The sequence below is a fragment of the Delphinus delphis genome, chromosome 6 (genome assembly GCF_949987515.2).
Source record: "Delphinus delphis chromosome 6, mDelDel1.2, whole genome shotgun sequence".
NCBI lineage: Eukaryota > Metazoa > Chordata > Mammalia > Artiodactyla > Delphinidae > Delphinus > Delphinus delphis.
The window spans coordinates 106,877,125-106,892,333 of NC_082688.1; the positions used below are offsets into that span (position 1 = coordinate 106,877,125).

The 15,209-nt window shown below is 41.1% G+C and overlaps 1 protein-coding gene across 1 annotated transcript in view; it reads right to left on the reverse strand.

The window, feature by feature from the left end:
- The window catches only part of XKR6 (XK related 6), a 270,536-nt gene extending 260,936 nt beyond the window's left edge, over nucleotides 1–9,600 (reverse strand). The window contains exon 1 of the mRNA XM_060015262.1: nucleotides 8,375–9,600. Coding sequence (XP_059871245.1) covers nucleotides 8,375–9,108 — 734 coding nt within the window. The 5' untranslated portion in view covers nucleotides 9,109–9,600. The remainder of the gene's footprint in view (nucleotides 1–8,374) is intronic.
- Between the last annotated feature and the right edge of the window lie 5,609 nt (nucleotides 9,601–15,209).

Genomic DNA, 15,209 nt, shown 5'->3' on the forward strand with positions numbered 1-15,209 from the left:
TAAAACTATTAGGTAAAAGGTTGTCAGGAAATAGGCCTTGACACCTTGCCAAAAGTCTTACTCCACAAGTGACTTACTGACTGCAAAGGGGAAAATGTACCTTTATACAGAAGAATCTGGCAGTCAGAACCCTAACCAAGAGATAAAACTTAGCATCACGAACAGTGAGATGAATCATGTTATAATGTGATATGATGCAAATATGAAGTGGAAAGCAGTACTTTTGACAACACTATGTAGTCTGAATATAATCAAGCCCCTAGAAGCACCTTCAAGTTTACCCGAAATACAGAGGGCAGATCAAACTTGGAGGAAACAATCAGGCAATCCAAAATACGGAACATACAAGAGAAGTGGCCCAGACTCTGCAAAAGTTAACATCATGAAGAAAAGAAAAATTTAAGAATTGTTCTAGCATTAAAGAAACATAAAAGCAATGCTGATTAAGCAATTTTGATTAAGCCGTGTTGGGAGGGAGAAAACCTATAAAAGACATTGTTGGCGACAAATGAGCAAATCTGAACGTGAAACAACTATTAGATGATTTTCTTCAATTATGGAATAATTATGGGATTACCATGAATTTTCTAAGATGGAATAATAGTATTATAGCTATGTAGAATTAGTCTAATTATTTAGTATTTGAGGCAAAGTATGGAGAGGTGCAACCTCATGATACATGTTAAACACACATAAAGCTATCTATGTTAATTACAGAATCCAAGTAGTTGGTACTGGGTGTTCAATATACTCCTCTATTTCCCTGTATGCTTAAAAGTTTCCATAATAAAGAGAGCAAAAATACACATTCCCTGGTCCAACTCCCTGAGGTTCTGATTCTTTAAGCCCACAGTAGACCCACAAATCTGCATTCTAACAAGCCCCAGGCCTATCCTAATACAAGAGGTTCTCTGACCACTCTAAGAAACACAGCCAAAGAGAGAAAGCAGAAAGTGTCTGCTGTCTGGAAGGGCCTGGGTTCCTAATTTCCTGCCGGCTCTATTTTATCACCAGGCTTTCCAAGCCATGAATTTGGTGTCTTCCTCACCTCTGCCGTCTTTCTTCATGTGTACAGTATGTTTAAGACAGAATGAAAAAGCGGACATAATGGTCAAAGAGAAACTTTCTCCTTCATGTACCTATGATTCTTTGAGAACATCTGGCCAGGGTAAACAATAACTATCAACTCTTCCTCCCTTCCCAGGATGCTGTGAAGAAAACTGATATGTTTACCTTTCTGTGAACTGAATATTCAAATTTCTTCCTAGAAATGATTTGATGGACATATAATCCATGCCCTGTATATTAATGACCAATATAAAACAGAAATAGCTTTCTCACAATTAAAAAGAAAAAAGACCAAAATATTGCATACAAAAGTTATTTTTAAAACCACTTGTTTGATATTTCAGGATAAAAGCAATATACTTGTAAAGACCCTTTTTGTTAGCAATATACAAAATACCTTAGGATACTGTCATTTGTTTTAAAGTATATTAAAATACAGTAATGCAATATACCAAGATCCACCTACGTTAGACATACAGAAAAAAACCTAAAGCTGAATTTTATGTACAAATGTGTTCTTGTCATAGTAATATTCACTGAATCCTTCAAGCAAATCACGTTTTTTCCCCAAATTCAACTTAAACCAAAAAAGTACCTATACCTTAATCTAATAAAATACAAAACACAAAAAAAACTCACTTAGAATCATTTCCTAAAACAGCTCACAACTGACAGAAAAGCTATCATTAAAAAAAAAAATTTTACAAACATTAACTTTTCAAAGTTAGAGAATACATATCAAACGATAAATTGCAGTAGGAGATTTTGAGGTTCCTCCCCAATTAGAAATTAATCTAGGTAAACGACTCAGAAAAACCTCCAAAATATATGTTAGATATATGCATTGCTTTAGCTTAACCTGACAGTAAAAAATTTTAAACATAGGATTATAAAAGGACACCTTAACGTAATTTTAGCTGAAATTGCAAGTGCCCAAAAGTAGCTAATAAACCAGGATACCAAGTTTTTCAGAAAGTCTTATCTGCTATAAATTTTGACATTAGCTAGCAATATATACATAATGCCTCTATAGGTAGCAAAGTGATTACAAGTGATGAAAATTTTTTAAATTAATAAGTCAAAATAATACATGATAGGACTTCAAAGCAGTTCCTAAGAAATCCACATTTTTAAATATTTTAATTGTTCAAACTAGAGTCTGAAATTCCTTGTTTAAAACTTCGGAGTGCTAATACCTATAGCATAATAGACTTTCTAAAATTGAGGGACCTGAAAGATCAATTAGTTTAACTCCTTATTTGATAAATATGAGGAAATGGAGGCCAGAGATTTTTTTGAACTTGCAGAATGATAAACCTGATTTCTTAACTCCAATGTTCCCTTTATACTATTGCTGTGCCCTGTGGTGTTTTTCTTCGTTTTTGTTTTGTTTTGTTTTGAGTATCTCCAGTAGTGGTAAATAGTGGATTGTCTTTCGGCAAAAAACAAAAGTCAGTGAACTTTTTAAACAAGGCTATATTTTCATGATTTAAAAAAAATTAATTCTTTGAAATTCACAATTTCTGACTGGGAACTAGGTAAACAGAGTATCACAAGGAGTAAAGTTTTAACCACAATCTTGTTTGCAGAAAGCATACTGTAAATCAAACCAACCCATGATGAAAATAGCAACAATTGAGACAGTTTATTTCTTTTTGCATCCCACCTAATCTTGCCAACTCTCCAGAATTTATCCATTACATACTGCTAACTAATTGGCTTTAGGGATAAAGTTTGTAAAAGCAAAGCAAATGATGTTAAAAGGCAGAAATGAACTGTTCATGATTTCTGACATGTGCCTACTAGGTTTCCGGAATGCTAGCCTTCTGCAATACAAATTTGGTGTTTTGTTTCTAGATCATTCTGGAAATACTATCCTTCAGCACTGTTTGCAATTTTACTCAAAGTGTGCCATTTTTTCATCACCTTCCCTTGAAAATTCACCATAGATGTCAAGTTTTTACTGTTTCTGTTCACTCAAAAATGAGAAATAATCTTCAGAGATGCTTTCTTCATACTCGCTCTCCTTTAGGTAAGTAGCTCGTTGTCTAAATATAACTCTTCTACCCTCACAACTCATCACGCATTTCCACGATTTTTCAGGTAGGGGGAGGAGGAAGGGAGTAACTAGATGAGACTTTATGTTGTTGAATTTATCCCTTTTCTCCTTGATGGTGTCAAAGCATCTTGCCCATTTCACGATTATAAAATTATTATCCTACATTTTCTTCTAGTGCTTTTACAATTTAATATTTCATGTTTACACTTTTAATTCTTTTAGAATTTTTGTTTATGTAAGGTAGAGAGCTATTTTTCCCCCAATTGCGTAGTCAATTGCCTCAATATCATTTGATAAATAATCTTTTTTTCCTTCACTGATTAGGAATGCCACCTTTACTACCTACTAAATTCCCACAAACCTGTCAATTTCTCTCTTTACTCTGCTTCAACACCTATTTGCTTAATTCCTCTGCCAGTGGCACATTGATCTAATTACTGACACTACAGCACATTCACTTCTTGACAGAGGAACATTTTTCTCAACACTTTTCTTTTGAATTTTGAAAGGTTTTTTTGACTACTCAAACACATTACTTTTCTCCAATCAATTTTCCTCAAGTTTCCCCTCAAAAAAATCCCACTGAGTTTCTTTTGAACCAGAATTCCATTAAACATATGGACCAAAATGGGAAAAAAAAAAAAAGATTTTTACAATATAGAGATTCTCATCCAGTAATAAGCCGATACTATATAAAGTCTCCTACACAAACGGACACACACACACAAATACACATATACAATCTTTTATCGTGACTAGGGCTGGTATTCTGGCCCCACGAGTGAATTTTCTTATTTGAAAGGTAACATTTCCATTCCTAAATCACAACATCTTAGAGCTAGAGGGACATTACAGATCACTTAGTCCAACACCTCTCGTAATCGCGTTGTTTACCTCAAGCCTACTTAAGAGAATCATTTCAAAATTAATTTCCCTTGTACATGCAACACAATCATAAACCTGCTATTTGAATCACATAAAAGTCAGATAAGTGAGCTACATTTATTGAAGAATGCTTTGAATCTAGGAATCCTTTTAGAATAAGATCCATACTTAGGCTCAAAGAAAAAAACACTGAGTACTATAAGTGCATACACTTGAGACAGCCCCAAGTACTGTATTTAGACACTCATGTTTCCAAGGTAAAGTTGTTTTGTTATGGTGTTGTCCAGGAACCAAGCTTCACAATACCAAAGCATTCCATTTCCGACTGTTCCATCCTATTTATTAAGAACATAAACCCAATAACAATCTCGAAATGGAATAAGCCTGAAACCCAATTCTAAAAGTGCTTCTCAAGCCTGGCTGCCCATCTGATCACCTGTGGAGCTTCTAAAACTAAGACTGCTTGGGTCCCGCCCTGGGATTCTTCCTCAGCAGGTCCAGCAATGCTCAGGCATTTTTTAAGCTGTAGTAGGTTCTATTCTCAGCCAGAGTTAAGAACCGCTATTCTAAAATATTCAGTAAGAACAAAGCCCCATAATTTTCCAAGTATCCCTACACTGAGGGAGGGTAGGGGGAGATAAGTTAAAAAAGCATCTTCACCAGCCCAGCAACATTTGCTGCTGATTAGAGAGTTGTATCCCTATATTACATCAAAGTCTTGAAATGGAAAAAATGCTACAACAAAGCTTTAGATTGTTTACAGACTGATGACCCCATTACGGCAGGTGAAACACCGCTTCCTTCCTCTCACTTGAAGGCAACCTTCTCCATCACCTCATCTCCCAAGATAAAGAACAGCTGACGTTCACTTTAAAAATGGCAGATAAAATTCAGGCTTTAATCTTAATTAAAAGTTTTAAGTCTTTAAAACATACCCATAAAAATAAATACATAAAGAGGGAGATTAATGATTCGGCTACAACATCATGACATTACATGAAATTTTAGTCAAAGAACTTGCTTCTTGACTGCAGTGAACTGCCAAGCCAACACTAAGCACTCCCTAAAAGTAGCACAGAAGCAAAGAAAAGCCGATACACTGAAGGAAAAAATTTACACACAAAAATGCAATATGCAAACCTGTTTCTAAGCTCTAACCCTCCAAGGAAATGATCTCACTTTCTAATAACAACACACTGTACTAAACTGAAGCCTGGTGAGACCCCTATTCCTGGTATGAGTGACTCACAGACCCGCTATCCCTGGGAAAAGCACCTGAAAAACAGAGCACATAAAGGTAGACGGTAAGTTCCACGTTAAGTAATTAATTAGGGAAGGTAAAGCATCCATTAAACAGACCTTAATCACACAGTAGTGCTCTGCAAAACAAGGTTCATGAAACCAAATCATCCTACAGGCAACTATTCTTCCACGCTCCAACTCTGGCCCAGCCAAAAATATTTTCTTACATTCTGTGAAGTCATTTGGTGAAAGATATGTCAAGTATTTTCCATCTTGATAGCAAAGGCAACGTGCATAGAAATTTACCACTTTAATGTCAAGAGAAACTAATTTTTCTTAAATAAGCACTGTGCTTTTGTTCACGCGAGTCAAATAATTTTACATTAAAAAAAAGCATATGAAGAGACACGCCTCATGGTTTAATGCAATCAGTTTTGACAACATACTTCACCAATATCTTTTCTTAGAAATGTGGCCCAAATCAAATTCTTAGACCCTAACCTTTATGTCACATGACCACATGAAATAAAATTTAAGTAGCAAATATGATTAAGGGAACAAACTGTAACCTCAAAAGATCTGCAGAAAAAACTGAGATGATGTATGTTTATACACACTGACAAGTTTGCCAAGAGATTAAAACTAGAAAAGAATAAATACCTTTCTCCAAAGCTTTTACTTATGAATGATTTCCATGCAAGCCACATGCCTAGCAGGTATTAAAGAGCAGACTCTGCTCCTGGAGTATTTCAAGTAAACAAGCTTACTGAAAAAAAATAAAATCCTTCCTCAGTAAATATTTCTTTTGAAGTATAGTACGTTGGAATAAATAACTTAGATGAATTAGCATGCCTTTTAATACCTTAACTTCATAAAATATTTAGACATATATTCTAATCTTGAAAAAGGACCAAAAACTTTAGACATAGTAATATCACAGGCATCTTTTCAAAAAAAAAAAAATATATATATATATATTTACCACTACAGACTCTGAAAGTTCAATAAAAATCTGGAAAAATAATACACAACCCTGTTTTAAACAATTATAAAAGCTAAATTCATATTTAAAATATACTTTTCAGTTTGTCCACAACCGGGACTTCTACTACTTTACCAAATACAATTAAGGTTTAGGTCAATAGTGCGGGATTACTCTGCCTAAAAAATCTGTGAAACAGAACTCCAATTTCAGTATGTCCCAAAAGCTTACTGCTAATAAATATCTATGATGGATTACATTAGAAACAATTCTCTCAGGAATTTTAACCTGACACCAAGGTTTTGATTGCCCACATCTCCACGCCTAACATGGAGAGATAGGTGACTTTCGGTACAAGCCTACTTATTAATTAGATGCTGTTCAATTTTACTACTATTTCAAAATCTCTCCCCATACTTTTTGTCCCTCTCCCCTTCATACCTTTGCATCTTACCAACCTGCAAGAAACCAAAAAAGGTATCCCCTATGTTAAACACACTATCTTTGATTCAGTATGGACTGGGGAGTTTTTAGATTTAGATTTCAAATTCAAAACATACGTCAAAATTTTCCTTGACCCCCATATTAGGCTCATAATCGCTAAAAGTTAATCAATAATCTTTGTTTCTATTTTATTCCTTCTCTTCTTACAAACCTATCAGCAGGAAATAAATTATCTTCAGACAAACAGAGCTAGGAAAAAAAGTTGCTTGGTTCAATCTAGGAACACCAGTAAACTACCCTGCAAGGACCAGAAAAATCAAGAACCACTCACATGTCCCCTATCCTGAATTTGCATGTAAATTCTGCAGGACAAAGTTCTTGTTCTTTCGTGATTCGACTTAATTCCTCCCCATGCTTTCTGAAATGTTTTTATTTAAAATTCTGAACAGAGACCTAGACAAACAATTCAAAACACACTGAACTTCATTTCAGTTAACCTGAGTACATACCAGTAAACTGAAATACTGAGCACCTAATATCTCCTACTAGGAATAGGTGCCTGAGCAGTGTAGGCAAAATGTCTTCTCACAGAAGCAACGTACCTGAGGAGCTCTGTATAATTTCTCTTCAGTAAGATTTTTTTTTTCTTGCGAACGCTCTCACCCACAACTCACTGTTTGCAGAATACACTCAAGCTGATTTAAGTTGGAGGGCACAGATTTACCAACGTTTTAATGAAATCATTTCCTTAGTTTAGCAAGTTAAGCTATTTAAAAAAAAAAATCTGCAAGTGGTTTTTGAGGGATTCACCTGGCACATGTGAAATTTACAAGAAGGGAAAGAGCCCCAGGGCTAAGCTTGGGGCTTGTGTAAACATAAATCACCTGCGCACTGGCCTGGCTACCAACAACAACGTTCCACCAGAAGAGATGTCCAGGTGGCTAAGTGATTTTCGGAGGTTGAGAGTTAAAAACAAACGCTTACACCTATCATATATTATACAATTTTACCTGTCACTAAGAAAAGGGCACGTCTAATCCAGCAATAAAAGTCATTTTTCCTTCAAGGAGAGCAGCGCTTTGGAGTCCTTTGCAGGGGATGGGGGTCGCAGGAAGGGGGGAGGGGGCGTGGAATAACGGAGCACTGAAAGGAGAGGCAGCCAGGGGAGTTGCACAGAGCCCCACACAGGCCACTGCGGAGAGAAGACGGGGAAAGAGGGGAAGGTGTCTCACCGGGGCACAAAACCGAGTGCAAACCGGCTGGAAGAAGGAAGGTTCCCCCAGGAGGCGAGCTAGGGTGCAGATAAAAAGCGCTAGCGCCTGGTTACCTTGGGATACAGGGGCAAGGGACCACGGGAATATAGAGATCTACAGAGACAGAGGAGAGGGAGGATGAGGCAGGGTCTCCGCTAAGTGCGAACCAGGGATGAAGACATACAGCGGGACTTGGGCCTCCCCGGGCCAAAAGGCGTGGCCAGGGATCCAGACCGCACGATGGTCTTTTTGAGACGCCAGGGGAAGTGCGTGGCAAAGCCCTCCTTCAAGACCCCGTGCCAGGCCTGTCCGAGGGGCCCACCTGCGGGGCCCCTCGAGGGCGGAGCGCACTCCGGAGGGCTCCGGCCTCGCCCGCGGGGCCCTCTGCAGGGCCAGCTGGCCAGGCCCCCGCCCCCGCCCCCACCCCCGCAGTGCTCTTACCTCCATACCTGCCCCATCTGCAGCAGGTGGATGACCGACAGCCAGATCCACACGGAGAGGCGGCAGAGGCGCTGCGCCCCCGGCGTGGCCGGGACCCCCGCGCCATGGCCGTAGACGGCCCCCATCATGGGGGGGCCCCGGCTGCTGAGCCCCTCCACGGCGCCCAGCCCGCCGCCCGTGTAGTCCTGCACGAACCAGCGGAAGCTCAGGCTCTGCACCAACAGGGACGGCACCAGCACGAAGGAGAGGGTCAGCCCGAAGTAGACGTAGTCCCCCTTGCGGTAGTAGTCGAGGGCAAGCCACAGGTCGGTGCCCACGTCCCCGAAGAAGACTAGCAGCGCCAGCACGATCCACAGGCAGTCGAGCCACGGCCGCTCCACCTGCGGCGGCTGCGGCCGCTCGGCCGAGGGCGTCGGGGGGTGGCGGCCGGCGGCCCCGGGCGGCTGCAGCGGCTGGTCCCCCCCGTCGGCGGCGGCGGCGCTGCGGCGCGGCTTCTTGCCCAGGAGGGAGCGCAGGCAGGCGGAGCGGCAGCCCCAGTAGCACGAGGAAGTGTTGCAGCAGTGGCAGATGTGCAGCGAGCTGCTCTCGCCGGGCTCGCTGCCGTCGCCGCCGCCGCCGCAGCCGCCTCCCCCGGGCTCCCCGTCCTCCTCGCCGCCGCTGCCCACCGCCTCGTCCAGGTTGTGCAGCTGGGCGAAGCCCACCCCCACGCCACCGCCATCGGATTTCGCCGCCATCTTGACTCTCTTCCCAGCTCCGGAGGTTGGGGGGGGAGGGACGGGTGGGGGGGGGAGAAGGCAGGGAAAGGGGGGGGAAACGAATGGAGAGGAAGGGGGGCGGGGAGGAAGCGGGGGAGCAAACGAACGAGGGGGGAGTGGGCCAGGGAACCCCCTCCGCTTCCGGGTAGTTGGCGTCACTTCCGGGCGAGCCCCCCAATCGCACGGCGCCCGCAGCTCCCCAGCCCTACCCTCCCGGCCAAGATGGCCGCCCTCCTGTGCCTCAGCTGCTGGGCGGGGGACCGGGGGGTTCACCCCGCCAGGGCTCCCCTTCCCCTCTTCCGTTGACCCCGAAACCCATCAGGTTGACCCCTCGGCGTTTCTGAATCCCGCTGGGCCGAGTGAGGCGGTCCAAAGTGATCCCTGGAGGGGGCAGTGCCAGACGTTTTGGGGTCCCCTTCCTCAGCGTCGCAGCTCACAGCTTTCCTCCTGGAGAAACGCCCCCTAACACCCTCCCGGCTGCTGGCGGAGGGGCGGGACCTGTGAGGGAAGGGGCGGAGCTAGTGCAAAGCAGGTGATTACGTGTCACTTCCGGGAGATAGGATGACCTCATTGTGTAGTTAGACGCCCCCCCCATCAAAATGGCTGTCTCTCACCTCTTTGGCTGTTTCTTTTCCTTTTTTGATTTTTTTTCTTTTAAATTTGTCTCCTTTTCTTATTTTGAGGGTCTTTAGAAATTGTATAAGTCAGTTTAGATTCCCATACACACTGATTCTCACTTCTATTTAGACAACTCCCTCCTCTTTTACCTCTGTTGACCCCCTGATTTTCTTGTCACTGATAACTTTACCATCTTTTGCAATAAAGTTTTCACCATTCCCTTAAGAAAAGTGCAGGCAAAAATCCAGTGATAACCAGCCTGATTGGGTCTTGAAAATTACAGCGAAGACTGAATTGGCATATTGTGACCTTGAGTGTATTTTCTTCACGATTAAAATGTATTTCTACCAACTTTTTTTTTAAGTATGCAGTTTTTCAATTCTGTGACCTTAACTTGGAAAATTCAGAACTAGCCAGGGTTTAAGCTGTGTCAGTTACTTCTTCAAGCTTTTGGATGTGTGAAAATTGCCTTTCAGAATTTTTTTGGTGCTAAGGATCTGTCAGTAAACATGGCTTTAAATAAGTGAAAATGTTATCAATGTGCTATATGATTAAAATAGGTGCAGGGTACACTACTTAACTAACAGTTTACAAAAGTGAAGCAGCACTGAATGGATTTGAATTACAATGATCTTCTAGTGAAAGTATATTTGAAGCCAGATAGAGAAAGCTACATGGTCACAATTGTTACTGATCAGGTGAATGGAACATTTTGGAGTTAAAAGAAAAAATTTTCTAACCCTGAATTTTCTCATTGACCTCTCTGGATTTTTGTGCTCATTTTTCTGATTCTGTCTACTTCTTCCTTCAGTAAAACCTTCTAATCATGCCAATAATTTTCCTTCAAATAGGACAAATTAGGTAATATTTGTATGGCATTGAGGTTTCGGGGAAGAAAGATGCCTTTGAAATTTTCAGTATCATTATTTTGAGATATATAATATTTAACACTATAGCTCCTAGTTAAATTTTGGGGGTGGCAGGGCAAGGTGAGGATTCCACATTTTGGTACACAACGTTTCATGGGTATTTATGCCAAGCTAAAACCTGTAAAGACGTTTACAGAAAGTACTCAAAGAGAATTTTTACCTTTGCCATTTGAGGGGGGAGGGGGGGAAGAAATAATCCAAAATCTACTTTTGGAAACATGTCACATAAGGGTATCCTTTTACTTCACACTATAATTTAAGCCTCCTTGTTCCTATGGGCGTAAAACTTATAGCCAGCAGGTAAGGATTACTCTGCATTTAGATGAGATACTACTTCTTTCTTTACTGAATTTGAGTTAATAACACCTTTAAAAGATGGCATAGGTGTAGAGTAGGACTGCCCAGGTTTGGATCCCAGTTCCACTAAAACATGAATAAAGTGAACAAGATAGTTAACCTCTTTAAATCCCAGTTTCCTCCATTATATAAATGGGAATATAACAGTGGCTTCTTTGAAAAGTTGTTCGGCAGGGCTTCCCTGGTGGCACAGTGGTTAAGAATCTGCCTGCCAATGCAGGGGACACGGGTTCGAGCCCTGGTCCGGGAAGATCCCACATGCCGCAGAGCAACTAAGCCTGTGCACCACGACTACTGAGCCTGCACTCTGGAGCCTGTGAGCCACAACTTCTGAGCCCGTGTGCCACAACTCCTGAAGCCCGTGTGCCTAGAGCCCATGCTCCACAACAAGAGAAGCCACCACAGTGAGAAGCCTGCCACCACAACAGAAAGTAGCCCCTGCTCACCGCAACTAGAGAAATCCCGCTAGCAGCAACGAAGACCCAATGCAGCCAAAAATAAATAAATAAAACAAATAAATTTATTTTAAAAAGAAGTTGTTGGACAGATTAAAGATCATAGTCTATTCAAAGCTCTCAACACAATGCCTGATAGGTAGTAAGCACTGGATTAATAATAACTATTATTATTATTACTATTGCTATTATTGTTATTGCTATGTTCACATATGCCAACATATAGTTACTTAAATTCTATCATCCAGTAGATTTGGTATCTCTAATAAATGAAAGCATTTTCAAATAATTCTAGGAAATAGATGCAATTAGTTTGTTTTTAAATACATTTTCTCTATTTGAGCCTGTGAGCCTGTGAAATGAGATAAAAAAGCAAGCAGCAATGACATATTTACGATTTTCTGTTTCTCTGTGCCCTGAAGGAACATAATCTACTAGTGAAATTAGCTAAGTAAATTACAGTCACTATATAACGGGGACAAATGAGGCTAAGTCAAAAGGGTTTATCACAATTGAAGTTTAAAGTACATATATAAGATTCACAGACTGTCAAGTGATTTCAACTTTACATTTGCTGTTTCAAAAATTTTACCATTCTGCCTTTTATGGAAGGGATACTTTGTAGAACCCAGGAGTTTCTAAAATTGAAATCAATGATAATAAACCTCTCATGAAGACTCATTGAAAGGTTAACATAAATTTGGACTGTGCTATGAATGGTCCTTTTTTTTTTTAACCTAGAATTTTGGGGCAATTAGAGGTCCAAGCCAGTGCAGCATTTAACACAGTCCTGAACACTTAGTGAGCACTCTGTAAATATTGGTTAAATGAGTGAATTAATTAATTTTTCACGTAACTGAAATTTACCCTTTGAAGTGACTTTCATTGCATTACTTTACATTTTATGATGTAAATCTTCATAAAACTCAATTGATATATTACAGAGATATCTCAATTCTTTAGTAAACCGGGGGTGGGGAAGGGAATAAAAGAAATGCATTGCCCACTGGTCTGCTTTCTTACCAGCACACCACTTAACCCTTTCTTGATGATTTGCCCTTAAGGTAGCCTTATGTTAAGAGACTCTGACTGTCTATGGGCCTGCTAAAGAGGCACCCAGGCCTACTGGTCACTTTTGTTGTTATTGTTGTTTCGAAATAACAATTTTTTTAAGCTCTGCTTTTCATCAGTCAGTTAACAGCTTTGGCTCCTGTTATTTCCACTCGGATATAGGCTGAGAAGCCAAACTACAAAAGATGCTGGAATAACATGTAAAATAACAGTAAATAGATTTTTAGAGCCTCTTCTATGAGTAAAGTGAGACAGAGTTAATATATGGAAATTGTGGCATACATTTTGGCTGTTTAGAGAGAACTTTGGGGTTTTTGTCCCAATTCTCTGTGAGTTTCAGAAAGGTAAAGAGGGCAAGTTAGTGTCGAATACTGTTGTGTGTTAGTCACTATCCCAAACATTATTCCATTTGATCTTACAACAGTCCAAAAAGGCATGAGCGTTAGTGTCCCCATTCTAATGGTCTAGAAAACAGGCTTGAATCAGTCTCATGACACCCAGAGTCTCACCCTTAGGAGGTAGGGTAGGCATGGACTAGACTCTAAAGCCTAAACCACTTACTCTACCCTTGCCCTGGGCCAGACAGCTATTGGCCCCTCGAAATGAAGTCAGTGTCACTGGTTTAGTCACTGGAGGGACCCTATTATGTAAGATGCTGATACACATCTGAGAGACAGGACACTTGAATTCCAACACGAGGATTTGCCCCAGAAAAAGCATTGCAAAAGGGCTTCCTACATTCTTCACAAGATTTTCCTACTTTGAGCCTAGGTAAAGCCTCACAACCAGTAGGTGGATGTCATCCTTATCAAATCTATTCCTCGTATCCAATTGTCTTCAATAGATATAGGACTTCTTTGAGCACTGCAGAGTAAGCACAGAGAACCCATTATCCTGAGAAGCTCCATTTCTATATTTGATGTTAAGAACTGAAATTTTAACAAGCCCTCTCACACACTCCTGCTGGTGTTGCAAAATGGTACAACCTCTATGGAAGGGAATTAGGTAGTATCTATCAAAATTGCAAATGCAATCACCCTCTGAGACAGCAGTCCCTCTTATGGGAATTTATCCTACAGATAAATATGCACATGCCAGAAATTACATGTGGCCAAGATTATTCATTTAGCATTGTTTATAATAGCAAGGAAAAAGATGGGAGAGAAAAAAAATGAAGTGTCAATCCAAAAGGAGACTAGTTAAATTAGTTAGACTGTGGCATCTCTACACTACAGAATACATGCAGTGATATTGTAAATTTACACTATTCTTTTTTAGTGATATAGAAAGAGTTGCAGTATACTTTGTTCTCCAAAAAGAGTAAGGTGCAAAACAATACAGCTTGCTATGTTTTCTGTAAGGAAGGGGAAGGGATAAGGTTACCTATTCTTATTTGCTTGTATTTTTCCAAAAAATTACAGTGATACCTATAGGATGGTGGTAGTGGTAGGAAGAAATGGGAGGGATGGGAGAAAGGCAATAATTGTTTGAGGGAGGGTTTTATTTTTGAAGGATGCAGAGTGTGCACACACATGCAGGGTTGCAGAGACAGGTAGGAATGAAGGGGTAGGTACATCTGTATTTTTGGACAGCAGCTCCACTGAGGAGTATTTTGTAAATCTTTCTGTCTCTTAAGAACTCTACCATCTGTGAATTGACTTAAACCCTTTTTCTATAAGGATTAGAGGAAGTGGAGGAAAAGAGCTGGAAGAGTTAAAGAAGGCATTGTGGGGGAAGGGAGAATTAACCCCAAAAGTTGGAGCAATGGGCAAGGAGGATCTAGATACAGGTTGGTGTGAGGCAGGGATTCCACCGGCTCTAGTCAGGGCATCAGGCAGTCCAGAGACAAGGATTTGCATAGACAAGCGATCAGGCTGGAGAGCAAGGATGAGAGAGAGGGATGGGGAGACTAGAAAGCTGGGTTGATACAGGAGGCAGGGGGCGCTGTTGCTATCAGTGCAGCAGAATGAAGTGCAAAACTGAGTGATCCAGTGCCCAAGCACTTGGGGCAATCAGGAAGGAGAAATCAGGAAGGAGAAAGAGGAAATCAGTGATGGATGGAGGCACAGAGAAAAACTTTAAGGGGGAGCGGGGACTCTGCTACATTTGGGTTCCATCAGATCTCAACCTTCATCCTTCCAGACTTCGGGGTTTCAGTCTTTTCAGTCATCCTTATACAGAATCCCCTGGATCCCGCTGAGAGATTCCATCTAGTGAGTGTACATTGGGTGCCTACAATCTACTCAAGACTGTTTTAAGCACCCTGGAGAGCAAATAATGATATAAACATCCATGACCTCGAGCCAATTACAATCTTCTGTGTGAGTTTGGCTTGGGGGTTGTGTGTGTGTCGTATACTTTCAAGTGATAATTAAATTATGCCTTTCTCTGGCTCTTCCTTTTTTTTAATTTATTATTTTATTTTATTTTTGGCTGCGTTGGGTCTTTATTGCTGCATGTGGGCTTTTTCTAGTTGTGGCGAGCGGGGGCTGCTCTTCGTTGCGGTGCGCAGGCTTCTCATTGCAGTGACTTCTCTTGATGCGGAGCACGGGCTCTAGGCACACGGGCTCAGTAGTTGTGGAGCATGGGCTCTAGAGCACAGGCTCAGTACTTGTGACGCACGGGCTTAGTAGCTCCGCAGCATGTGGGG